At 37.1% G+C, this 27,644-nt stretch overlaps 1 protein-coding gene across 2 annotated transcripts; it reads left to right on the forward strand.

Annotated features, from left to right (window-relative positions):
• The first annotated feature begins 1,996 nt into the window (after positions 1-1,996).
• On the forward strand, positions 1,997-27,376 carry LOC106129177 (alpha-aminoadipic semialdehyde synthase, mitochondrial). Of its 2 annotated transcripts, XM_060947915.1 has the most exons (20): positions 1,997-2,204; positions 7,354-7,500; positions 7,920-8,096; positions 8,569-8,721; positions 9,638-9,784; positions 10,320-10,398; positions 11,743-11,870; positions 14,288-14,439; positions 15,224-15,346; positions 15,852-16,023; positions 17,342-17,412; positions 17,866-17,990; positions 18,417-18,651; positions 20,151-20,287; positions 20,669-20,781; positions 21,122-21,290; positions 22,233-22,327; positions 24,408-24,609; positions 25,202-25,378; positions 26,306-27,376. In XM_060947915.1, exons 1-20 carry the CDS (start codon positions 2,133-2,135, stop codon positions 26,422-26,424), a joined length of 2,793 nt encoding a protein of 930 aa, XP_060803898.1. In that variant the 5' UTR covers positions 1,997-2,132; the 3' UTR covers positions 26,425-27,376. The 2 variants fall into 2 exon arrangements, with proteins under 2 accessions (XP_060803898.1, XP_060803899.1); XM_060947916.1 differs by lacking the exons at positions 25,202-25,378; positions 26,306-27,376 and adding an exon at positions 25,078-25,195.
• Positions 27,377-27,644: the final 268 nt, after the last annotated feature.

Consider the following 27,644-nt stretch of genomic DNA (forward strand, 5'->3'; position numbering starts at 1 on the left):
TCAATTTACAAATATAGATCTCTTAAATCTAAATCGTGGACGAATGCACATTGTCTACATTAAAAAACATGTATGAATGTAGAACTGATTATGTCAATATGAATATTTCGTCAAATAAAATAAATAAAAAATAAAATATGTACATACTGTACAAATTATGTCAAGATCATGTCAAAAATACACAAACATTTAAGAGGCCATTATGTCCAGCTCGGGCCACACATGTTTATCATTAATATAATCATCCGTGCTGTAATAGGCTTTCCTACAAAGCTCAACTTTAATATACTGTTTGAATTTTCTATCATTCATTTCAAGAACACTTTTTGGTAATTTATTATAAAATCTTATACAATTAATCAGAAACACAGGTATACACAGGTTCGAATCCGTCCTTGGCTATGTACCGATGACTATTTTCAAAATTATGTACATTAAGTAGTTTTAAAACCAACCGTGAAGAAACCTGCACATTCAGGCAACTGGATGTTTGTAACCATGATCGATCAAATACGTTTAGGTTTACCGGCAAAGGTTGTGGAGATCGGACGGGTATCGCTTCATGTAAAACCTGACTCACCCAATCCAGGATCCATAGTCAAAGGTATAACCCGGGCTCTCTAGAGGTTAATGCAACCATCTGGAAAGCCAAGAGGAAGAAGAAACATGGGATTGTTTTTGTCGGCGACTGACTAGCAACCAGTCACTATTTTAATCTCAATTCTATTCTATCATTAAACCATATAGCTGAAAATGGCTATTCATTTTATTTTTGAAAAAGTTGCCTCTGTCTACCCTGTGAGGAATAAAGATGAAATACTCGGTAACTCCACGAGTCAAAAAGTTCAAATATAAGTTTTGAAAAAATTATTGCTAGGAGTTGCTAGGTATATTTTTTAAATTTAATTTTGACCTCTATCTTAGGTCACCTTATAGTGATTTTCACACATTCTATTACCTGCTTACTACCTATTTTCAAAACGAAGTCACTTTTGAACTTTCCAAGGACCAGCGGCAACAATAGTACACTTTCATTTCTTTTAGCAGTTTCCTTTTTTGGTAGCTGAACCATGTTAAATCTAAACCCTGATTACCCTCAATTAGGGGTAATCTGTGCATCCAAATTAATAATTTTCTCTCCTCAAGTTGATCAGAAATCTGTACCGTACCTACTACAAGCAACAGTGGATAAAATGGGAGTCAAATCGACCCGCTAAAGTAGAACGAAATCTCTTCCAGCTTCCAGATAAAACATCAGTTTACTTACATCATTATTATAATTACTCAAAGGAACAACGGTTAACGCAAGATCACAAATAGCCGATAATATGTTGTTATTATTACATATCAACGAATATTATCTCATAAGTAAGTAATCGTTGGCGTTACACCGAACAAATAAACAGGGCTATTTGGTCACGTGGGCGTAGCCAGGATTCGAAATTGAGGGGGGTAGTGCCACCCCTCTCATGTCGCCCCATTTAAGAGTTTTTACGGACATCCATTATTTTGGCATTCATGTTCTACTACACTTAAAAAGCTCCCTCCTTACAGACATCCCGATCCAATATCTTTCTATTAGGGATGCATATAACAGACGTGGCCCACCTGCCCTCACTAGTAGATTCCGTTCTTCCGTATCTATTTCAGCATAATTTACCTAAGCTTAGCATCACTCCTTTCCATGTTATCACTGGAGGTAAAATAGGTTTTAATTTGAACATGTTGAAAGCGGAACATCAAAAGCCATTATTCATCTTCCTCCTGGCTTCAGTCGCGGTTACATCTTCATTACTCTGGAGAGGAGTCAGGGGTATGCCTTTGACCATATATCGTAGATTGGGTGATTCAGTTTTTTCATCAACCATGTATCTGTCTTCTTACGAATGAGAGCGAGCTTCGCAGCTACCCCCAGCTGCCCATCCTTTAAATAGCGGTTAGCCCGTATCTAGCTACGCCCATTCTCGGTCATATTAAATCACTATCACTAATGATAAACGTGGACGATTGATTCAGTCGGGAGAATTAGTAACAAGAGACGGTTCTTACGAGCTCTCATTTCTCGCCTTATCACCATTGCGAGATTATATTTTGTTAAACAATTAATTAAATTAAAAAATTGGTACTTAAATATGTTACACAAAACGGCGGCTCTTCGGACGAAGAGTCGATTGTTTAAGTTTGTTAATTACTCCACTGCGAAGGTAAGTTTAATTTTTTTTTGTTTGTCTTAAGCATGAGGTGGAGAAAGTTATATTTAACCCTATTTTTTAAACAACTGTTTGTAAAATGTAAAGATTTTAAGATACTTTAAAAAGAGTCTTTATATATGTATGGAAACTAAGGAATGACAACCTACCTCAAGATATAAAGTGCAAAGGTAAAAATGAAGTGTACTAGAAAGTTACAAAATCGGAAAGAATACAAATATACTGTCTTCCTTGTAAGAAATAAAAACGTGATGTATTTATTTACTTATTTTATTTATTTTTCATTGTAACATTTACAATTTTAATAATTACAATAGACGGACCTAATGGTAAATTACTCTAATACAACGTCCATATTGACGTCAAACATTAATTTCACAAATTAAATTCATAGGTACCTAAAGGAAAAAAGGCATTTATACACAAATACTTTAAAGTATTTCTACAAATCAAATAATTTAAGATACCTAGCATGGGTACGCGAAAGAGATCATTTAATTAATTAATATTCAAATATTTCTTGTCTCACAAAACATATCCATTTTCCTTGTATCTGATACAACTTTAAAGTTTCAGAAAATTGTAATGAAATATAAATTATCTATGTGCAACATACCGGTATCAAGGATTTTTGTCCATTTTAATATTTTATAGGTAGGTACTCTTAATTCAACCATTTATATCTCAAAGAAGTCTTATTTTAACTTCTAAATAATGGTACAAACTATATGTAGGTATATAAAAAAAGAAATGATCTACATAAAAGTGAACAAATAAATTGTTTGAGAAAGTGTTGCCAATTAATATATAAGTAGATATGCCTATAAAACATACAAACATACATATAATCACGTCTATATCCCTGGCGGGGTAGACAGAGCCAACAGTCTTGAAAAAACTTATAGGCCACGTTCAGCTGTTTGGCTTTATGATGGAATTGAGATTCAGATAGTGACAGGTTGCTAGCCCATCGCCTAAAAGAATCCCAAGTTTATAAGCCTATCCCTTAGTCGCCTTTTACGATATCCATGGGAACGAGATGGAGAGGTCCTATTCTTTTTTTTATTGGTGCCAGGGACCACACGTCACCTATGTCTATAAAAATCTACTAAAAAAGAAAAAAAATATTTGTTTACGAAACTTTGTTTGCTTAATGAGTATGACAATTTTCAAGTTCATGTCCTTGATAAGATTACCTTCGATAAAGGTGTTAAGAACTTCATTCTTTGTTGTTCATCATGACACGTGGTGTAATTATTGTAGCCATAACAACATTATGATTACTAATGTCTGATAATATTTACGTGATACCAACCTATTTTTTTGTTTAAACAACATACATACTACATTATCGATCATAAATAAACCATCTTTATTCCCGGGTTGGACGGAGCCAACAGTCTTAAAGTACCTACTGAAAGGTTCAGCTAGCGGACTTAGGACTGAATTCAAATTTTTATTACACAGGGTAAGAGCGAGTGCTTAAAAATCACAATTAAGAAGCCTTTCCTTTGACTGACTTTTGTGATCAACACAATTTCCTTCATTTCGCTACCAAACCTGTATGGAAGACGAATGTGCTCATCCCTTAGTCGCCTTCTATCATATCAATGGGAAAGATTGAGTGGTCCTTTTTTAGTGTATCAGAAACCACACATTGTTAAAAAAAATTCTAAATTCGTTCTAGCAATAAAACAAGAAAGTTACAATTGGATCATTCGGATATTCCAACGAAAACTATTAAAATCTTGACTTACTGATTGTTTTAACACTTAAGTAGTATATGGTCTATGGTAAAATATAGTGATAAGACTTTTATCTTTTCAAAAAAGATAACGGCCCAGTAGAAAGGTTAAGGGTCGACATGTTAATATCCATTAAGGTAAAAGCACCTATTACGGAGGTATTTCGCAACATTTGAAAGTAAGAAGCAAAAATAAGCATAAGTAAGTATTTTTAAAGGTTCCAAACAAAATTATTATCTAAAATGGAATTTAAATTTTGTATTGCTGTTGAGTCTAAGTATCCTTTCATGCGATTTCTTATTTAAAAAAAATATTTAAAAAGGCAGGTCGATTTTCCCTAATACGGAGGTATGATTTTGGTCAGAGCCTAATACTGCGGTAGACGGCTCCTAATACGGAGGGTCAGGAAGTACATTAATTTAGGTTCCGTACAAATAATATGTATAACAATAATAGAAATGTGTAAGTACCTTTATTGTAAGTTTTTCGTTCATTGACTATTTAATTACATTATTTCACTTTAATGAAATTAAAGACGACTTTGAATTTAAAGTATATTATTTATTTAAAGTATATATATGTATATATTATTATTTAGTGTATTCTACACGCGTGTGTACAGCTTTCACGGATTTAACAATATAAAAAAATGCAGGTTCATTTAGGAATTAAGTTTTATTTTTTATTACAATTAGTTACTTTGGCTAATAAATAATGACGAACAATAACAATCATCTAAAATCTTTCAAAAATCAACAAGTAGAGGAACAAAAAGTAACAATAATGAAATATTTATAACATCAGTCTTTCAAAAACTAACACTCCGCAGAGGATAGTAAACTGTAACTAAAAGTTTTACATATTAAAAAATAATCACTTTAGTAATGGTAAGTGAACTTAATATAAGATACCTAAGTAAAGTTTAGGGTCAATTCAGGCTGCAGTTACAGTGGTCGACAGCAGCCCGAAGAGCATTTACAGCTTCGGAAGAATTTTAAACGTTCGCTACTAGACTAGCTTCGCTTCAAAACTGCTGGCTGTCGTCAGCAACCGACGCCGCATCAGTCACCAACAGTTTTATTTTTTCGAGCGATTACTGGTCTATAAAATAATGAAAATAAAGTTTAAAACTCTTTTAAAACTTGCGTCAATGCTGCCCGCTGCCACTGCTGCCTGAATTGAGCTATGAAAAAATGAAAAGAACAATTACGTAGATTGCATTAATTGATATTAAAATATTTAATTATTTCAATGTTTTTGATTTTACAAAAAAAAAAAAACATTTATAAAAAATAAGAATCAGAAAAAAGACGATTTTTTTATTTATTTACGAAACCCTAAAATCTTGTGATTTTCTGTTTAATTAATAAAGCCATAATAGGAAACCATATTACCTAATACAGAGTTACCTGGAAATAACTACCACCGTATTAGGAAAACTACTCGTGTTTTTAATAATCCTAATTCTGACCCATCAAAATTCCGATTAACAAAAGAGTGTAAATTTTTAATCAAACGACAACTATTTTGTGGCTAAGATGTGTAAAACTGAAGTAACAGTTATACACAGGATATTATTTGTGATAAATTAAAACACACCTCTCAATTTTTACCCCTCCTAAGAAACTAACATTTTGTACTCAACAGTTTTATTATTTAACTAGATTTCTAATTGAGAACACATACCTCAGAATATGGTTATTAATTTATGAGATTAATAATTATTTCAATTGAACTTTTAACTAATTCAAAAACTTAATAATTTGAAAGTTATAAACAATTAAATTTTATCAGTATTTTTCCTATTACGGAGTTATACCACCGAGTTAGGATTAGTCTATAAAATTCGTATCCTATTACGGCGGTATTTTATTTCTTATTTTTTGGGTAAAAACTGAGTTACAAACGTGAAACAAGCTATTTAATTTAAAAATTTAAAAGTAGGGAAATGCTATAAGTTATTCATAAACAAACTTGAACGGCCTATTAATACGAAAAATTGCCTTTGTAAATATTAGTGTGCTTACTTTTGTTGTTCCGCGTTTGTATGAAAACACCTGTCCCGTCGATGCCGTGACACAAACTGATTGATTTTGTTGTGTTGCCAATGTGTTGTAGTTGCAAATGTTAGTTAAGTCGTGCCGTAATAAATTTAGAATAACACATTTGCGTTATGATGTACTTACACTGAATAGAACAGGAATAAAACGAAGAAATATAAATACCACCGTAATTGGAAGCGATTTCGACTACCGCCGTATTAGGAGCTTTTACCTTATAATCCATTGTTAGTAAAAATCAAACGGAAAGAACCATATAAATCAGCATCAAATACGATTAAAAATGTAGCGACAATAAAACCTTCCATAGAGCAATGCACTAGGCAGAAACTTCATCAGTACACTTGCTACAATGCCTGTTTACTTCATTCATTCATATAATCACGTCTATATCACTTGCGGTGCAGTCAGATCCAAAAGTCTAGAAAGGCTAATAGACCACGTTCAGCTTAATAGAATTAAGCTTCAAATAGTGACATGTTGCTAGCCCTTCGCCTAAAAGAAAAATCCCAAGTTTATAAGCCTATTCCTAAGCCACCTTTACGATATCGTAAAGAGATGGAGTGGTCCTATTCTTTTTTATATTGGTGTCAGGAACCACACGGCCTGCAAACTTCTTTTGCTTCTATCCACATTCACACCTCTACATGAAGCTGGTCGTTCAAGGCTTCTCTTGATCCAACTTCCCCCAGATTGCCCCAAATTTGATCAAGATACGTATTGTTGGAACGTCCCCCCTTTTACAACTATGAATTATGCTTTGTTGCTAGTTTTTGTCCGAAGTTTCTTGCCGTAAGAATAGTGTCGTAAGAATTTTAGTAAGATTAGTTTACTAAGAATCACTATTCTTATATTTTAGCACTCACTCATTTTTTCTGCCATTTTTTTATTATTCTATATTGGATTAGGCATTTGTCTTCCATCTTAAGTGATAGTAAGTGACGATAAAAATGTTACATGTCTAACCAAGAGATACGACCAAAATCGTATCTAAACAACAGGCAGTCAGACTGTCGCATTTATTTTATTTATTTAAAGTTCATTGCACAAAATAAAATGTGCCAAATGTGCTATATATTTGATATAGCACATTTGGCGAACTTAATGCTTAAAGCATTATCAACCAGTCAAGCATTGGGTCTGACAGAGTTAATATTATGAATGAATGAATGAAATAGTATTTATTTAAGTAACCAGGACTCATAATATGTTAGTAAACTTAAAACTATGTCAGTACTAATAGTAATTAATTAAATTCATAAAATTACATTAATAAAACTCATAAAATTATATACCTATTATTATATTATCTAGTAAAGGAGAACGGATTGTTTCCAGAACCAACGAGTTATAGCAATAAGACGGGAAGACCAGTCAGTATGGGAGCGCAGGGCTCCATTCTCGCCCATCAACGTGAGCAAGCTGGTGCGCCAGGGAGTCAAGGTCATTGTGCAGCCCTCCAACCGGAGAGCGTACCCTATGCAGGTAAATCTATATTATAAAGCTGAAGAGTTTGTTTGTTTGAACGCGCTAATCTCAGGAAATACTGGTTCGAATTGAAACATTATTTTTGCGTAGTGTCGTTGAGTTGGTATCTCGTAACACAAGTCTCGAATTTACTTCGAGGCTGACTCAATCAGTGTAATTTGTCCCGTATATATATAATATATACATAAATATATATTTTTCTACAATGTTAGTGATTTAGCCTGCATGAAGAGAGTTATGAATGTGGATGAAGCGAAGGAAATATGCAGAGATCGTGGCAAGTGGAAAGAGATAGTCTCTGCCTACCCTCCGGGAAAGAGGCGTGATTTTATGTATGTATGTATGTTAGTGATTTACATTAGTTTCGACAAATAATCAGCTACAAAGTTTAGGTAAAAGTCACATATCTTTTACAGTCTTACATAAACGCTGGTGCCATAGTCCAGGAAGACATCAGCGAGGCCAGCGTGATATTCGGGGTCAAGCAGACGCCCGTAGACCTGCTCATACCCAACAAGACGTACTGCTTCTTCTCACATACCATCAAGGCTCAAGAAACCAATATGCCGATGTTGGATGCCATTTTAGCTAAGGTATTGTTGCCCTTACTGTAAAATTAGAATTAAAAAGGTGATCTTTTTAAATTATTAGCAAAGAGGTTATGTGCAAATTATATACTCTTTACCTAGGTATTTCATTTGCAAAATGAACGACGATGTTACTGGCCACATACATAAAAAAATTTAATATATTTAAGTTTAGTCTTCTGGTAAGGAGTTCATGTTCTAACAAAGAAATATTTTTTAAAGATGTGTCCTAAGTCTAGCTCTCAGACATAATTTTTACATTTCATCATTACATTTCACGGTATGAATAACAAAATATTTTATTTTTAACAATGTTTAAGTACTTACACGCGGCATTTAAAAAAAAATCGAACTACAATTCATCCAGCATTTAATGAAAATTTTTCCGATTAAAAATTTTAAAGGAGTGTAGTACTCGTAACTGTTACAACTAAATCCCATAAAGATGATTCAATATCAATTCAACGTTATATTTCAGAACATCCGTCTAATAGATTATGAGAAACTAATGGACGATGCCGGTAACCGTGTGGTTGCGTTTGGGAAGTACGCAGGAGTGGCGGGAATGATCAACATACTGCATGGCTTGGGCCTCAGACTCCTGGCCTTGGGGCACCACACACCGTTCATGGTAACTAAGTTTATTGTAGTACCAATTTTAATTAGTGAATAAAAATGATCTTTGAGCTTTGCCACAAAATATCTGATTCGTAGCACCTTGCTACGATCTCGTAGAACCTTGCTACGACGTCGTAGAACCTTGCTACGATCTCGTAGAACCTTGGTACGACGTCGTAGAACCTTGCTATGATCTCGTAGCAGCGCTACGACGGTTCCACCCGTTTTGGTGTAACACTTATATAAACTAAAACGTAATTTTTTGGACTTATGTTTTTCGGCATCTCGGACTATGATCCGTGGTCACCTAGTAAAATAAAAAAAAAAAAAGGTGACTAAGAATTTACGAGCGCGTTTTAATAACCTGTATTATTTTTAAAAAAATCTAGAAATTATTAGTGCCGTATATTTCCCGGCGTTTTATAATAGAACCACTCCATTTCTTTCCACGGATGTCGTAAAAGGCGATTAATGGTGATGCGTAAAAACTTGTCATTCCTCTTATAGGCGATGTGCTAGCAACCTGTCACTATTTGAATCTCAATTCCATCATAAAGCCGAACGTGACCTTTCAATCTTTTCAAGACTGTTGGCTCTACCCCGCAAGAAATATAGACGTGACTACATACATACATATGATCACGTCTTTATCCCTAGCGGGGTAGACAGAGCCACCAGTCTTGAAAATATTGATAGGCCACGCTCAGCTGTTTGGCTTAGTGATAGAATTGAGATTCAAATAGTGACAGGTTGCTAGCCCATCGCCTAAAAGAGGAATCCCAAGTTTACAAGCCTATCCCTTAGTCGCCTTTTACGACATCCGTGGGAAAGAGATGGAGTGGTCCTATTCTTTTTTGTAATGGTGCCGGGTACCACACGACTATATGAATGTATGTATGTATGTTTGTATGTATGTTTGTATGGTGTAGCACATCGGCCCCGCCCACAACTACCGCAACTCCAGCATGGCGCGGCAGGCCATCCGCGACGCCGGCTACGAGGTGGCCCTCGGCATGATGCCCAGGTCGTTGGGACCGCTGACGTTCATATTCACAGGATCTGGGAACGTGTCACAGGTGCGAATAGGATATAATATGGAATATGATGTGGAAGTACCCGGTTGACCGAGCTTTGCTCGGTTTACCAGAGATGGCGCTGATATAGTTTCTTAAAACGCGGTTTTTAAAATGTTTATATATCTTGGGAACCGAGGTTTTCTCGAACCTAGGACCTTGATAAATCGATTTCTTGAGCCGAAAAGCCCCTAATCTGTAACTTTCATGAAAATCGTTGGAGCCGTTTCCGAGATCCTGATTATATATATACAAGAATTGCCCGTTTAAATATTTTAGATATGATATGGAATATTATATGGAATATGATATGCAATATGATATGCAATATGATATGGTATATGATATGGAATATGATACAGAATATAATATGGTATATAATAAAGAACTCTCTACACGAGACAATTATAAAAAAAAAAATCAAAAAATTTCGATGAGTGTGTCCTATATTATCCTGATTTATAATGGTTAAATTAGTTATTAAACATTCATTAGAATGATGATAGAATATTATGGTGATAGTTTTATAATTATTCAGGGTAGCCAGGAGATCTTCCAGGAACTTCCTCACGAGTACGTCCCCCCGGAGATGCTGAGGAAGGTTGCCGAGCACGGGAGTGGGTATATTCAATAAACTATTCTTGTTGCCGCTTCTTTTGCACTGACGCCTTGGAAGCGGCAGTAAACTTAAATATATAATACTAGAGGCCGCCCGCGACTTCGTCCGCATGGAAACCCTATCAATCCCGCGGGAACTCTGGGATAAAAAGCCTATGTGTTATTCTGGGTCTTCAGCTACCTACATACCAAATTTCATGGTAATCGGTTCAGTAGTTTTTGCATGAAAGAGTAACAAACATCCATACATCCATACAAACTTTCGCCTTTATAATAGTAGTAGGATAAGTTTATTGCTCACCATAATCAATTACAGTTAAATAGAACAATATAAAAAACTTAATTCTAAGACAATTGGTACATTAACAATTTTTATTCTTATTTAGGTGTTAGGCTAATAAAACAGTACCTACCTTCTTCTATAAAATTATGGCGGATTGACACCTGAACTAGGACTAGTCCTGTATCTCAGGTTATCAACCCTCCACCCCAAGAAAAATGGTCATATTATGTAATACAAACACATACATACATGTAGTCACATCTATATCCCTTATGGGGTAGACAGAGCCAATAGTCCCGAAAAGACTGAATGGCCACGTTCAGCTGTTCGGCTTAATGATGGAATTGAGATCCAAATAGTGACAGGTCTCTAGCCTATCGCCTAAAAAAAGGATCGCAATTTTATAAGCCTATCCCTTAGTCGCTTATTACGACATCCATGGGAAAGAGATGGAGTGGTCCTATTCTTTTTTGTATTGGTGCCGGAAACCACACGGCACGGCAGTAAACTTAGTTTTAAGTAATTTATTTGACGTCAACCAATGTTCTGAAACCAAAAGATTTGACAATTGTTAAGCGATATGGAGTATCCTTCAATCATTAATAAAAAAAATTACTTTTTTAATTTTAGAGATGCCTTTTCTTTAAGTATGATCACGCATCTGACTGACTCTGATAACTACGAGATTATTAAAATTAGCGCTTACATAAACCATCTCAGATCTCGTCTTGCTTACCATCAGGCTGTTTAAAGTCAATAACACACAAATAAAGTAAAGTAAGGTAAATAAAAAAAAATTTTATTGAGTAAAAAACATGTATTAAATAACATAAAAAAAAATACTGATAATTCATATATACATACATATGGTCACGTCTATATTCCTTGTGGGGTTATCCCACGTTCAGCTATTTGGCTTAATTATTGTATTGAGATTCAAATAGTGACAGGTTGCTAGCCCATCGCCTAAAAGAGGAATCCCAAGTTTATAAGCCTATCCCGATAATAACTAAGAATAATGCTGGCTGAATAAATTAAAAATTAACGTTCCATGTTCAAGGTCCGAACAAAATATACGGCTGTGAGGTGCGCAGGCGCCACCACCTGGTGCGGAAGAATGGCGGAGGGTATGACAACATGGAGTACGAGGAACACCCCGAGCGATATATATCTACTTTTGCACAAACGGTAAGTAAGAATTAATGTCAAAGTGCCGTGTGGTTCCCGGCACCAATACAAAAAGAATTCCTATTCACCACTCCTTATCTTTCTCATGGATGTCGTAAAAGACGACTAAGGGATAGGCTTACAAACATGGGATTCTTACTTAGGCGATGGGCTAGCAACCTGTCACTATTTGAATCTCAATTCTATCATTAAGCCATAAGTTGACGTGGCCAGTCAGGCTATTCAAGCCTGTTGGCTCTGTCTACCCCGCAAGGGATATAGACGTGACCATATGTATGTATGTATGTAGAATTAATATAATAATTTTAGATTTTTATAAAATTAATTTCTATAACGTGATTCAGTCAGCCGCAAACTTTCCTTCACTTAAAATCGGTTCTTTTCTTATTTTTCTATCCAGATTTTTAAATAAATTGAATTCCAAAACGCGCGTGTGCTTGTAGTGAATAAATAAATGATAAATGTGATATTATTTTTATTTTCTTTGGTATAATCTCACTTTTATATTGTATAAGTATTCCGTGAAGTTCATACACCACCAAGCTTTGTATTATATTCCTATTAGCTTTATTCATAACTAGAGGCCGCCCGCGACTTCGTCCGCATGGAAACCCTATCAATCCCGCGGGAACTCTGGGATAAAAAGTAGCCTATGTGTTATTCTGGGTCTTCAGCTACCTACATACCAAATTTCATGGTAATCGGTTCAGTAGTTTTTGCGTGAAAGAGTAACAAACATCCATACATCCATACAAACTTTCGCCTTTATAATAGTAGTAGGACTAGAGGCCGCCCGCGACTTCGTCCGCATGGAAACCCTATCAATTCTGTAAGTGGCCTTTATTTTTTTTATTTTGCTCAACTCAGTTTGTGTGATTTGTATAATTATTTATTATTCACTTACTAATCTACGCCGGAAATTGTAAACAGAAAAACCATGTTTATTTGATAAGCACTGATTTAGATTATTGTTATCATTGTTATTTGCATTAGTTGTGTTTACATGGAAACCAAAGCCACCACCCACTTTAATATTATCATTAATTTATCTATAATCATACGTTCTGTTTACGACTTTTTTGTTTATATGCGATTAATTTAAATCTTAATCGATAAAATTTCCCTGTTTGTTGATAAAAAATAATAATTTGTGACGTTCGACATTCGAATATCATTTTAAATAAAATAACATACATACATACATATGATCACGTCTTTATTCCTTACGGGGTAGACAGAGCCAACAGTCTTGAAAAGACTGATAGACCACGTTCAGCTGTTTGACTTAATGATAGAATTGAGATTCAAATAGTGACGGGTTGCTAGCCCATCGCCTAAAAGAAGAATCCCAAGTTTATAAGCCTATATATATAAATAAAATAACAGTGAATTAAATCGTATATTCATGAAGAGTACAATATGTACTTAAGCGTCTAGGAATCGCATAAATAAAAGAAATTCTATAGTAAATAATAGAAATCGATGTCACTGTTTAATTATATTATTCGGTTTAATGGTTTCTTCAATTAAAATAACTCTTAAAGGTCTCTTCAGTATCTTCGTATTAATATTTGAGTATACACCTAGTCCCCAAAGTCATATTGTAAACCGGTGTTAGCTTTTAAATGCATTTATTTTTAACAATCCTCGGGATAATTTTCGAATTCAACAGCAAAAGAAAAATAAATAATTAGGACCTACCTACGTATATGTGTGTTGGCAAAGGAAGTAGTGGACTTATTTTAGAACTGCAGGAAGAGTTCTCGATGGAGAGCTCTTTATATACCTGCCTATATATAGAGTAATGTTACATACATACATAATTAGCACGTCTACATTGCGGGTTAGAGCAACAACCAATCGACAGCCTTGAAAAGGCCGAAAGACCACGATCATCTGTATGTATTAACTAGCTGTGCCCGCGACTTCGTCCGCTTGGAATAGTTATTTTGGGCATCATTGAAGCCCTCAAGGATGAATAATTTTCCCCGATTTTTTCACATTTTCAATTATTTCTTCACTCCTCATAGTTTCAGCGTGATGTTATATAGCCTAAAGCCTTCCTCGATAAATGGTCTATTCAACACAAAAAGAATTTTTCAATTCGAACCAGTAGTTCCTGAGATAAGCGCGTTCAAACAAACAAACAATCTCTTCAGCTTTATAATATTAGTATCATTACATAGTATAAAACAAAGTCGCTATTTTAGTCTGTTTGTCTGTATGCTTAAATCTTTAAAATTACGCAACGGATTTTGATGCGGTTTTTTGTAACAGGTAGAGTTCACTTCATTCAAGAGGAAGGATTTTATGTATAATTTTTTCCGAATTTTGCACCCGTGCGAAGCCGGGGCGGGTCGCTAGTAAATGATAAAATTGAGATTCAAATAGTGACAGGTTGCTGTTGATTTATCCAGATCGCACCCTACACGTCAGTGCTGGTGAACTGCATCTACTGGGCGGTGGACAGCCCCAAGCTGCTGACGATCCCTGACGCTAAACACCTGCTGCTGCCCTCCCACACCCCCTGGCTGCCCAGGAGTATCGGGGCTCCAGCGTTGCCCCACAGGTGTGTCTAACTGATGGTCTTCAAACTGTCAATGGCCTTAAACTATGTAAGAGCATAGCCTGCAACTTCGTACTTACTGATGGTCTACTCTTAAACTGTCAATTGCCTTAAACTATGTAAGAGCTATTGCCTGCGACTTCGTACGTCGTAAAAGTTCACTGAATAGAATAGAATAGGTTTATTTTCTCTTTATTAATTTTTAATTTTTTTAGGTCTCTGCCTACTCCTACGGGAAAGAGGCGTGATTTTATGTATGTATGTAGGTTTATTATCAAAATTGGATACACGGTATCACTTATTGACGTCACTTTAATTAAATCTAATTATAACTACCACCGCTTCCAAAGCGCATGTGTAGAAGAAGCGGCGGAACAAATTACACTGCAGCATTTTCATCGGACGTAAACTGGACAAAAAAAGCAAGTGTGTTGCCACTTATAGGGATAGGGGGATATTCTTTTGTATACCATTTTGTGAGTTGGACTTAACACATCTAAGAAAACCGCACTCAAACCGGAGCAATGTTTTTGCTATTTGCGACAACAAACATACAGACAGAAATGTAAAAACAAATTATGAGTTCTGTTCTGCTAATCTGATATATAGATCTCCCAAATTTTTTTTTATAATCATCGACTTTACCCGAAACCGCCGAGCTTGCATGAAGAGAGATATGAATGTGGATGTAGCGAAGGAAGTATGCAGAGATCGTGGCAAGTGGGCCTCCTGCCTACCCCTCCTAACAAATGAATGTATGTATCATCGACTTTAACCGTTTCACTAGGATGCTGGCGATATGCGACATCTCTGCGGACCCTGGAGGCTCCATCGAGTTCATGAACGAGTGCACCACCATAGACACACCTTTCTGCCTTTACGACGCTGATCGGAACAAGGACACTAAGAGGTGAGGACAGCTATTTGTAATCGAATATCTCATAGGTGGATTGGCCCCAGGTCCAATCCACCTATGAGATGTACATCAGGGAGAGTCCAGTCTTCTGGACTCTCCCCTGATAACCTTATGACAAAGAAATGAGGAAGACATATGTTGTATCTTCTACCCACATATTCAGTGTGTTACACAACTAAGACAGACATACCAACTCAGAATTTTGATGCAGACATTATCTCCTATTGAAAGTATTGGTTTTAAAGTTTGGAGCCTAAGAGCATTAAAAATACACAGACAGAGACATGCTGTGAAAATGCTGAAGATATTGACCAAAATTTTTAAGGTTTACTTCATTAACTTCCTTCACTACCTCACCTTGGACAAATAAATGTCAACCGTTCATAAAAGGCTTGAATATTCTCTATCGAATTCACAGCATAAGTAATCTCATGTTGTAAATGAAATCGTGTTGTATTTAACAGTTATTCTATCCTTTCTTCTTTGTGTTCACTAACAGTTTCAAGGGGCCAGGCGTATTAGTGTGCTCCATCGACAATATGCCTACTCAGCTACCACGGGAGTCCACAGACTTCTTCGGAGACCTGCTGTTTCCTTACGCTGAAGACATCATGAGATCAGACGCCACTAGGCCTCTTGAAGAGCATAACTTTACGCCGGTCGTGCAAGGGGTAAGATTTCTACGTCTATATATCTACCTAACTGTAATTAATTTGACTGCCTCTGTGGCGCAGCGATAATAGGTACGCTTGTCTGTGACACCAGAGGTCCCGGGTTCGAATCCCGGTCAGTGCAATATGGATGCGAACTTTCTCTGATTGCTCTGGGTCTTGGTTGTTTTTCTATATAAGTACCTATTTATTACCTATAAAATATAGTATCTTTGAGTTAGTATCTCGTAACACAAGTATAATTAAAACATTAATTAAATAATAATAAATAAGTATTTAAATAAATATATTTATTCATTATTATGTAATTAAAGTGCCGTGTGGTTCCCGGCACGAATACAAAAAAGAATAGGACCACTCCATCTCTTTCCCATGGATGTCGTAAAAGGCGACTAAGGGTTAGGCTTACAAACTTGGGATTCTTCTTTAGGCGATGGGCTAGCAACCTGTCACTATTTGAATCTCAATTCTATCATTAAGCCAATTAGCAGAACGTGGCCATTCAGTCTTTTCAAGATTGTTGGCTCTGTCTACCCCGCAAGGGATATAGACGTGACTATATGTATGTATTAATTAATGTGCAGTTTCTAACGGCCGGACTTGTTGGTATGTTCCCGACTTAGCTACCATGCTCGGAGATCTGCTGACTTTTCTATACTTTTGTGTACAGTACGAGTTAAGATGGTTCGGTCATGTGGAGAGGATGAATGAAAGCAGGTTGACTAAGCAGATATACAAGAAGAGTGTGGAGGGAAAGGTCGGAGTGGGAAGGCCTAGACGAACGTATCTAGATCAAATTAAGGACGTCCTGGCAAAGGGTCAGGTCAAGAGTACCCGAAACGAGAATATTATATATAAGATGAGGTCACATTCAGCTGTATGGCTTTATAATAGAAAGAGAATTATATAGTGACAGGTTGATAGCCCATCGACTACAATCTCAATCTCAAATTTATTAGCCTATCCCTTAGTCGCTTTTTACGAAATTCATAGCAAAGAGATGGAGTGGTCCTATTCTTTAGTGCCGGGAACCACACGGCACTAAAGAAGAGTAAGAAGCAAGTAGGTACTTACGTCACAAATGCACAAACATAGCTGATAAGATAGTTATTATTTGTCTAATAAAATTATCAAAGTATAGTGTTTATTATAATATATTTTTAATAGTAGAATTGGTTTGAATCTAAAAAGTAATACCAAGCTAAAGGAATAAATGTGAAGTTATATCTGACATTATTTTTTTTTACATGTCTTGACGTTTTATTTGTTTTTTTTTTAATTTGTTTCTTATCAAATATTGTTTTTTGTGTTCTCCCAGGCTATAATAACAAGTAATGGAAAGTTGACAGCTCCATTTGAGTACATTAACGAGTTGCGTATGGCGAACACGTAAGTTATTTTTCTACCAAATAAGTATATTGAATTTGTTATTTTTCTAATTTCTACCAAATAAGTATCTATATTTATTCCTCAATGTCTGTCTCAAGTTTATCTCATCATACACGCATAAATACATGTAATCACGTCTATTCGCTTGTGGGTGAGACAGAGCCAACAGTCTTGAAAAGGCTGAAGGGCCACATTCGGCTGTAAAGCCATACAGTTGAACGATGAAATTGATGAATTGATCAATGATGGAATTGAGATTCAAATAGTGACAGGTTGCTAGCTCATTACCTAAAAGGAGAATCTATCTTGTATACTTGTTTTCCAATCATAATCGGTCTTTATGCAAAGTGGGAAAATAGTTATTATCCAACATGCCTCTTCGTTTTCATCCTTTTCAGAGAACCAGGGATTCAGAACTTAATCGTGGTCTTTGAAATATCCATTTTTCTCCAGACGATCTCGTCACAAGGTGGACGGGTGTGAGCAGCAGACGCCAGTGGTGGTGCTGGGCAGCGGGCTGGTGGCCGCGCCAGTGGTGGAGTACCTCGCCCGGGACAAGAACGTGGCCGTCACTGTCGGTATGATACTGTTCTATATCATTGTTCTTTGACGGCCTCTGTGGCGCAGCGGTCGTGCGCTTGTCTGCGACACGTTAGGTGCCGGGTTCGAATCCCGGCCAGGGCATGATGAGAAATGATTTTTTCTGATTGGTCAGGGTCTTGGATGTTTTTCTATATAAGTATTTATTATAAAATCAGAAGCCAACAATCTTAAAAAGACTGAAAGAACACGTTCAGCTGTATAGCTAGAAGATGGAATTTAGATTCAAATAGTGACAGGGATTAGTCTAGGCTGTCTGCAAGACGAATTCCAAGTTAAACCTATTCCTTTTACGACATCCATGGGAAAGATATGGACTTGATCCATTCTAAAGTATCGGAATCCACACGGTAACCTAACCAGTAACAGTATCTGTCCCCAAATTAACCTCAAGACATTTACAGCATCACAAGTCCAAGAAGAGGCCGATGAACTCGCCCACCGTTACGGCGTCCGCGCAGAATACTTCCAGGCCAACGACGAGGGAGCCCTCAAGTCCTTAGCGTCGAGAGCTCGTCTGGTCATCTCCTTGCTGCCTTACGATTTGCACGGAGCTGTGGCCAGAGCCTGTGTCAGTACTGGTTCACATATGGTGACGGCTTCCTATGTCAGGCCTGAAGTTCAGGAGTTGCATGATGCGTGAGTATAACATTATAATTATTAGGATAATTAAAGCTTTCCACGGCAGACCCTTTTGTTTTGAGAAGAGTTGATCTAAACTTAGTCGCACCTTCAGAAAGCGAAGCACTGTCAGTTCACGAGCTCGTCTGGTCATCTACATACTTCCTAATGATCTTCATGGAGCTGTAGCAAGAGTCTGTGTCAGTACTGGCTCTCATATGGTGACGGCTTCCTATGTCAGGCCTGAAGTACAGGAGTTGCATGATGCGTGAGTATCAGAACATCATGTTTACTGCTTTTGAGGATAGCATTCCACAACAGACCCTTTTGTTGGTACCCTTTTTTTGTGAGAAGAGTTCATCCATTATCTGTCGCACGTTCATAAAGTGAAGTACTGGCCGCTAGGGTTCCTAGATTCTCCATTGTCAGAACTGACTAGAAATCTATTGAAATATAAGTATATGAGTATTACGAGCTCGTTTGGTCATCTACATACTTTCTTATGATCTTCATGGAGCTTCATATGTCGGGCCTGATGTATAGGAGCTGCATGATGCGTTAGTATTAGAACTAATTATGTAGTGCATTCAGATTATTAAAGAAATAATCAGTTCTACATTCATACATGTTTTTTAATGTAGACAATGTGCATTCGTCCACGATTTAGATTTAAGAGATCTATATTTGTAAATTGACGTCCTATGAAAATGCTGCAGTGTAGTTTGTTCCGCCACTTCTTCTACACATGCGCTTTGGAAGCGGTCGTAGTTATAATTAGATTTAAGTTATGTGACGTCAATAAGCGATACCTTGTATCCAATTTTGAAAATAAATCTATTCTATTCTATTCTATTCTAATCACTTTGACTTAAAACGATGTCCTTTAGTAATTTTGCTTTAATATTGAGTCTTGATAGTCACACGAAAGTCGCTTCGTGCCACCATAACTTAATTGAATTTATGAATTAAAAATTAAAAAAAATTGAAATTTAAAAATTGAATAACTTCTTCCTGTATTGCCATTGTACGGGAGCCCAGGGATGGTACAGCTGAATGAAGTTCTAATACAATGATGAGCATAATTTTTGTTTGTTTGTTATATCTTTAATGCACATAAATTTACACAGTAACAAGAAATAGTACATGGTAATAAAATAATGCGTGTTGGAGGACGCTTAGTTAATTCCTTGTTTTGTTTTGAGAAACAACACCCTATAAGAGAACATTTATTTTTCAAATATTACATACAATTGTTTATAATTAATCAGAAAAGTACTAATAATAAATATAACTAATAAAATAATTTAAACTAATATTAATTATAATTAACGTTAATTGTACATGGTTATAAAAGAAACAAATCACTTGCAATGGTGGACTTATCCCATGAAGGGATCTCTTCCAGTCAACCGGCAAACAATGAAGGAACTAGATTACTAAGTAAAACAAAAGAATCTTTTTTCCGAGTCAAGAATCTGATCATGACCTGATTCATTTCGGATTTGTTTCACTTCCAGTGCCAAAGAAAAAGGTGTGACGATCCTCAATGAAGTAGGGCTGGACCCTGGCATCGACCACCTCCTGGCTTTGGAGTGCATCCACGACATTCAAAGCCACGGCGGGAGAGTTGATTCCTTCGTGTCATACTGTGGAGGTAAGAATTCTCTGTCATCATTATGTTAGGTGGTACCAATTGGATTTGAAGCTGTCAGTTTCTAAAGCTTTTTAAATCACGCGGTTGAAGTTGTGCAAAGATTATTTTAACCGCCTTCAAATTAAGAGCTATAAATATATATATTTATAATTCTATGTTATATATATATAGGTATATATGTATGTTGTTCCGCTATTATGTCGCATTTCGCTGAACCGGTTTCGATACGATTTTAAGGAAAGTATTACTTACACTTAAGAGAAGCTTTTACAAAATTCTACCAACTTCAAAAAAAAGCAAGATATCGATTGGAGGCAATTTTTCTTTTGGCAAAAGTTATTCGATCAAGAAAATTGGCTGAAATACCAACTTTGTGCGCAGGTCTACCTGCGCCAGAGTTCAGTGATAACGCGTTGCGCTACAAGTTCTCGTGGAGTCCACGCGGCGTCCTACTCAACACTATCTCCGGAGCTAAATATCTGAGCAGAGGGCAGGTGAGCGAATAGTAGGGGGAGGGGGGGTCTTTAAATAATGTACTACAGAAATATAGATATAAAATTATCGTGACGTGCGGTTCCAGGTACCAATAACAAAAATAGGACCACTCCATCTCGTCCCAACAGATGTCGTAAGAGGTGACTGAGGAATAGGGTTATAAACTTGGCATTCTTCTTTTAAGCGATGTGCTAGCAACCTGTCACTATTTGAATCTCAATTCTATCATTGAGCCAAACAGCTGAACGTGGCCTATCAGTTTTTTCAAGACCATTGGCTATGTCTACCCCGCATGTAAGTATGTTTGTATGTATATATTTCTTAACGTTTTACCATCAGATCGTCGAAGTCCTGGGTGGTGGGGAGCTGATGTCAGTGGCTCGGGAGCTGGACTTCCTGCCAGGGTTCGCGTTCGAGGGGTACCCCAATAGGGACAGCACTATGTACTCCTCATTGTACGGCATTGAGGACGCCCATACTATGTTCAGGGGAACTTTGAGGTATAGAGGTAAGGGAGTCAAGGATCTACATACATACATACAATCACGTGTACATCCCTTGCGGGGTGGACAGAGACAACAGACCCGAAAGATTGAAAGACCACGCTCAGCTGTTTGGCCTGATGATGGAATTGAGATTCAAATAGTGACAGATTTTGCTAGGGCATCGCCTCACAGAAGAATCAAATATATATTCTACTCTAAAGAGAAAGATTTGTATTGTTTTTGTGTTCTTGACTTTAATATAGGAGTAAACCAGACCGATTGTGATGAAACCTGGCAAAAAGATACGTCAGCTTAACTTTCAGATGGTGCAGATATTATATCTATGATGTGAAACTCATTGCTCTACTCAAAGAGTTCTTTAGTTACCGATGTTTACCTACCATATATAGAAAGTCAACTAAATGGTCTATTTTCAAAACTAAATAGACAATATTTGCCATTATAATTATGGTAGATACTAGATATATATAGAGTTAGATGCTAGATAGCCTTCCTAGACCTATTTTTATGCTTACTATCATCATATTTTTATAAAACAAAGCCTTAAACAAAATGCTTTGATAAAGGTGTAGCGAGTGCGATAGTTCTTTCTAGACCACCACTAAAGTAAAGATCTTCTGCGAGGCTTGGTGTGATGCCTGGGGAACCGCGTGTCAGACGACGTTGGGCCGAAAGCTATATTTATGCTCCAATCCGTTATATCTTCTCTATCACAATTTAGAACACGTGAGTGGCTCGTTGCCTGTGCCATTTGAAATGACGCCATAGACTCTTCGCTGCTATTGGTTGAGCGCATCGCTTTCTCACAATGATTGGCTGATGGCGTGTGACGTAAGCGAAGTCACCATAAAAATTTTCTAACTGTCTCGTTTGGTAATATTTTTAAATTGTTATATATTTTCTGAGCGTTTATCAGCAATATATATTAATGTGTTTTTTTTTAGGTTTCGGGGACACAATGAAAGCCATGCAACTGTTCGGCTACATCGACCCCAATCCTCATCCGTCACTCCATCCAGAGGGGCCAAAGATTACTTGGGTAAGTTATGTATTTCAGGAAAGAACATCTTTAAAAGTAAAAGTAAAAAAGAATTTATTCAAAGAACATCATAACAAAAAGACAAAAATGGAAACAAAAATATGTACAAAAACAAACATGTAGTAGTATGGTGCTCCCGAAAGGGTACCCCCTCAGCATAATGCTGGCTGTAAACAATATGCTACACGGCCAGTGCTGATCTTCCGGGGGTGCCCGGGTATTCATCACGGACATACGTACAATGAAAACAATGAAACAAATCTTTATTCCCCGAAGCTAAGGATCGGCGGTCGATTCATGATAACAATGATATCGTATATTTATTTATTTATTTATTTATTTATTCTTTATTGTAACAATTACAATTTGTAAAGTACAATAGGCGGACTTAATGCTAATAGCATTATCTAACAGTCTACCATTGGGTTAAGCAGAGAACCTTTGTGTGGGTGATAATAAAAATTTATAATAAACATACTTACTATACCATTTATACTATAAACCTATACTTAATATATACATATATATACCCATAAACTACACATACATACATATATAAATATATATATACATATATATATTTGCAGCAGATTACATACAGAGATTATTTACTCTCTCATGACTGAGCCAGAAACAACTGGACCACGTGCGACTTAAAACTGGCGCGGCTCAGAGAAGCTTGAACGGAATCGGGAAGTGCATTCCAAAGTCTGACAGCTGTAGCAGCGAAAGAATTTGAATAGAAACCTGTACGGTGAAAAGGTGTTGCAAGGGTCAACCTGTTAGAGGAACGTAGGATTCTTTCATGGGTGGAACTTAAAAGTTGAAATTCGGATCTAAGATAATCTGGAGCTAGGGGATTATTAAGAATATTATAAAGTTGACAAAGAATATGAAGATTCCTACGTTGTCGGATGGGCAGCCACTTAAGCTGAGAACGGAATTCAGAGACATGGTCATACTTACGAAGACAGAAAATAAATCTGATGCAGTTATTGAGAAGACGTTCAAGCTTATTAAGTTGTTCTTCAGTTAGATCCAAACAACACACATCAGCATAATCAATAATGGGTATAACAAGTGTTTGCGCCAGCATTACCTTAGTTTTGACGGGAAGAAAATGTTTAAGACGTTGCAGGTAATGTAGGGACCCGTAGACCTTTCGACTGAGCTCAACGACATATGGGTTCCAGCAAAGGTTTGAATCAATAAGAAGACCGAGGTCTTTGACAGTCGGACTAAAAGGTATCGGAGTGCTGTCGAACATCAGAGGCGGCGTACTATTGAGGTCTAAATTATTTATTTGATAGGCACTTCCCACTACAACCGCCTGACACTTTTTTACATTAACGTGAATATATTATATTTCTCTGGTTTTTAAACAACTCTTCCTCCTGGCTTTAGTCCCGGTTGCATCCTCACCACTCTGCAGAAGAGCCCGGGGTATGCCTTTAACCATGGATCCTGGATTGGTTGAGTCAGGTTTTTACACGAAGCGACTCCCGTCTGACCTCCGCAACCTTCGCAGGTAAACTTACCCGTATTGGATCGATCATGGTTACACATCCAGTTGCCTGAATATGCAGGTTTCCTCACGACGTGTTCGCTGAATTAACTGACATTAAAATTGTTCAGCATTGTAAATTTTTTGGTCTTAATACGCGAACATACCGTACTTTCCTGATGTTTTGACCAGGTTGACGGACCATAGTCCATGATGAATGGTGAACCGGTGTTATAATTCCGTCGACGCGGTTGAAGCTTTTCTTTTCTTTCTTTAGGCTAAATCATTTACAAGTTAGGTCTGATTGACACGCTGGAATTCCAGACGTAATAGAACTTCAATTGTTTGTGAACGCTACGATAGAATTAGCAAAAACAAAACTCGTAATTTCATTTCGTTCACAGCGCTAATTCAAATGTGAGCTATTAAGCCTGCAAGACACGCTTTAATCGCCAAAATTCTAGACAGAACAGAATTTCAATGTTCGTCACCACGTCGTTTAATGAATTTAAAATAGGACTTGACCTAAAAAAGAACCTTACAAACATTGTTATTATCCATCCTTTTCGTCCACAGCGCCAATTCGCATGCGAGCTACTAGGCCTTTTGGACACAACGATCTTCTACGAAAACTTACGTACTCGTGTAGCGGAGCGCGTGGGCAGCGCAGGCGCAGCCGCGCTCGAGTCGCTCGGGCTCTTCAGCGAGGACCTCGTGGTCAAGTGCAACACGCCGCTGGACACTGTCAGCCATTATCTGGGGAAGAGGTTGCAGTTGGGTAAGACATAGGATGATAAAGACGATCATTACGCTCAGGGAGTTGCTGTTGCTGGTTATATCTCTTTGGAGGTCTGGAAAAGCAGATCTAGTGGTTCTTTTGTCATTATATCTATATTTTTCTAAAAGTGTTATATATTTGTATACTTCTTCATGAAAACAATCTCCTACTCCAACACAAGTGTAGTCTTTTGCTAGCTTCACTGCAGTTTCTTTAAATGTCATCAAACCGAAGAGACATCCTACAGCAGCCTTTACATATTGGAACAGGTGTCGCAAAAGGCGACTAAGGGATAGGCTTATAAACTTGGGATTCTTCTTTTAGGCGATGGGCTAGCAACCTGTCACTATTTGAATCTCAATTCCATCACAAAACCAAACAGCTGAACGTGGCCTTTCAGTCTTTCAAAGTCTATTGGCTTTATCTACCCTAGTAAGGGATATAGACGTGATGATATGCATGTAACAGCTGAAGACGAGACGGACTTCGTGGTTCTCCGCCACGAGCTGGGGGTGAGCCTTCAGTCTTTTCAAGACTGTTGTCTCTATCTACCCTAGTAAGGGATATAGATGTAATAATATGTATGTAACAGCTGAAGACGAGACGGACTTCGTGGTGCTCCGCCACGAGCTGGGCGTGACGTGGAGCGACGGGCGGCGCGAACGGCGCGAGGTCACCATGACGGTGCGGGGGGAGCCCGCGCGCCACACCGCCATGGCGCGCACCGTGGGGCTTCCCACCGCCATCGCCGCCAAGATGCTGCTGGACGGTATGTGTATTGATTCTTCTACTTCTAGTTTGGAAGCGGTGGTGGTTATAATTAGATTTAAGTGATGTGACGTCAATAAGTGCTACCTTGATAGATAGATAGATAATTCATTTATTTGATTTGCTACACACGATTTACAATTTCATATGGAATACAAATTAATAGGGTGTGAGTTGCACCTTGTATCCGATTTTGAAAATAATTCTCGTCCACTTCACTCTATGTGTCGTTTGGTTGCTGCCACTTCCGAATAAATATACGAGTGGTTTCTGCCATTTCGAAATAGGACCTACTAGATCTCTATGGCGCAGCGGTACTGCGCTTGTCTGTGACACTGGAGCCAGGGTTCGAATCCCGGCAAGGACATGATGAGAAACGAACTCTTTCTAATTGGCTTGGATTATGGATGTTTATACATGTATAAGTGTTTATTATAAAATAAAGTATCATTGAATTAGTATCTCGTAACACAAGTTCAGAACTTACTTCGAGGCTAACTCAACCTGTGTAATTTGTCTCATATATACATATAACTCACGGATGTCGTACTCAGAGAATGGACACAATCATCCAATACAACTATTTACCAGGTTTCGGAGATCAAGCGGGAGACGCTTCATGCGAAAACTTGACTTAATTCAGGATCATGACTAAAGGGCGCAGCCCGAACTCCCAATGATTTGAGGATCCCCTTAATCACCTTTAACGAGTTGAGGATTTAAGCGTGATCCCCTTAATCGCCTTTAACTACATCCATGAGAAAGAGATCGAGATCGAGAGTGGTCTATTCTTATTACATGGTGGAGTCTATTCTTAAGTGCTGTGAACAACACGGCAAAAGCTTACCAATAAAAGACACTTTACATACAATTGGGCGGTTTAACAAATCATGCCTGTATTTTTTTTGACTATACCTTCCTCCATCAGGTGAGATCCAAGAGCGAGGTGTGGTTCTCCCGTTCTCACCAGTAGTGTACAAGTCTCTGCTCTCCCGCCTCCGAGCAGACGGCATCACCGCCAGGGAATCATCCACGCCGATCAATTGAAACATCTGTCTGTCTGTCTGTCTGGATCACGGATGTGTAAACAATGTGGAAAACCAACTCGAAACAAAATTGGGGGCGTAGAGAATTATATTATAGGTCTTCTTTTTTTTTTTTAAAGTGACGTTTTCTCCAGCGATCCCCAAATTTGTCACATTCATTCATTTATCCATCCATTCATTCATTTATTCATTATAAGTTCGTTCGTTCTTTCGTTCTTTCGTTCTTTCGTTCTTTCGTTCATTCATTCATTCATCCATTCACGTGGCCATTCAGTCTTTTTCGGGACTATTGGCTCGGTCTCCCCCGCAAGGGATATAGACGTGACTATATGTATGTATGTATGTAGTTCCCATTACAATGGCTCTCGTAGTTAAATACATACATATCAAAATCATTACCCTCTTTTTTGCTTCGTCATAAAGGGAAGGTATAAAAAGGGACGAGAGAAGAGAGTGTGTTTTTCACGTTGTTTATATTTCTCAAGGATATAATGATCTCTCAAAGGACCATTTTATAAGGAGTGGTGATCAGAATGATCACATAGGTACTCTTATTAGATAAATTTATGAATTATTTTGTTTAAAATTATACCTTATCGTCTTAAATTTAAGAGATAACACTTGTCAGTGGAATTAAGTGGAGCGTTCTTTTAAAATACGTTATTAATGTCGAATAGTCGATCAAAAATAAAAGTAAGTAGAACCAAGTAGAAATTTTACTTCTAAATAGTTACGTTAAAAGTGAAAAGACGTTGAAATTATGGTTGTTTGAATTATTTTTATATACCTTTTGTTGATACATTGCAAAATTCAATGCAATTGTTTCTTGTTCTGTTGATCTTGTGATTGATTTTATACGTAATTTTAATGTAAATAAACTGAGGTGAGAATGTCGTGGTTAATTATTAAGTCCCTTACTTTAAATATGTAAGAAATAAATAATTCAATTTTCCTATGGTAGTTTTAATTTTGTCACTATTTTGAATCTCAATTCTATCATTTAGCCAAACAGCTGAACGTGACCTATCAGTTTTTAAAGACTGTCAGCTCTATCTGCCCCGCAAGGTATATAGACGTGATTATATGTATGTATGTATGTAAGTTTTAATCCTTTTTTTCTAACACTCACCGAATTCATCGTGTCCATAGTTTTATACACATACAAATAATCACGTCTATATTCCTTGCGGGTTAGACAGAGCACACAGTGTTGTAACGGCT

Source organism: Amyelois transitella, chromosome 14 (assembly GCF_032362555.1).
Source record: "Amyelois transitella isolate CPQ chromosome 14, ilAmyTran1.1, whole genome shotgun sequence".
NCBI lineage: Eukaryota > Metazoa > Arthropoda > Insecta > Lepidoptera > Pyralidae > Amyelois > Amyelois transitella.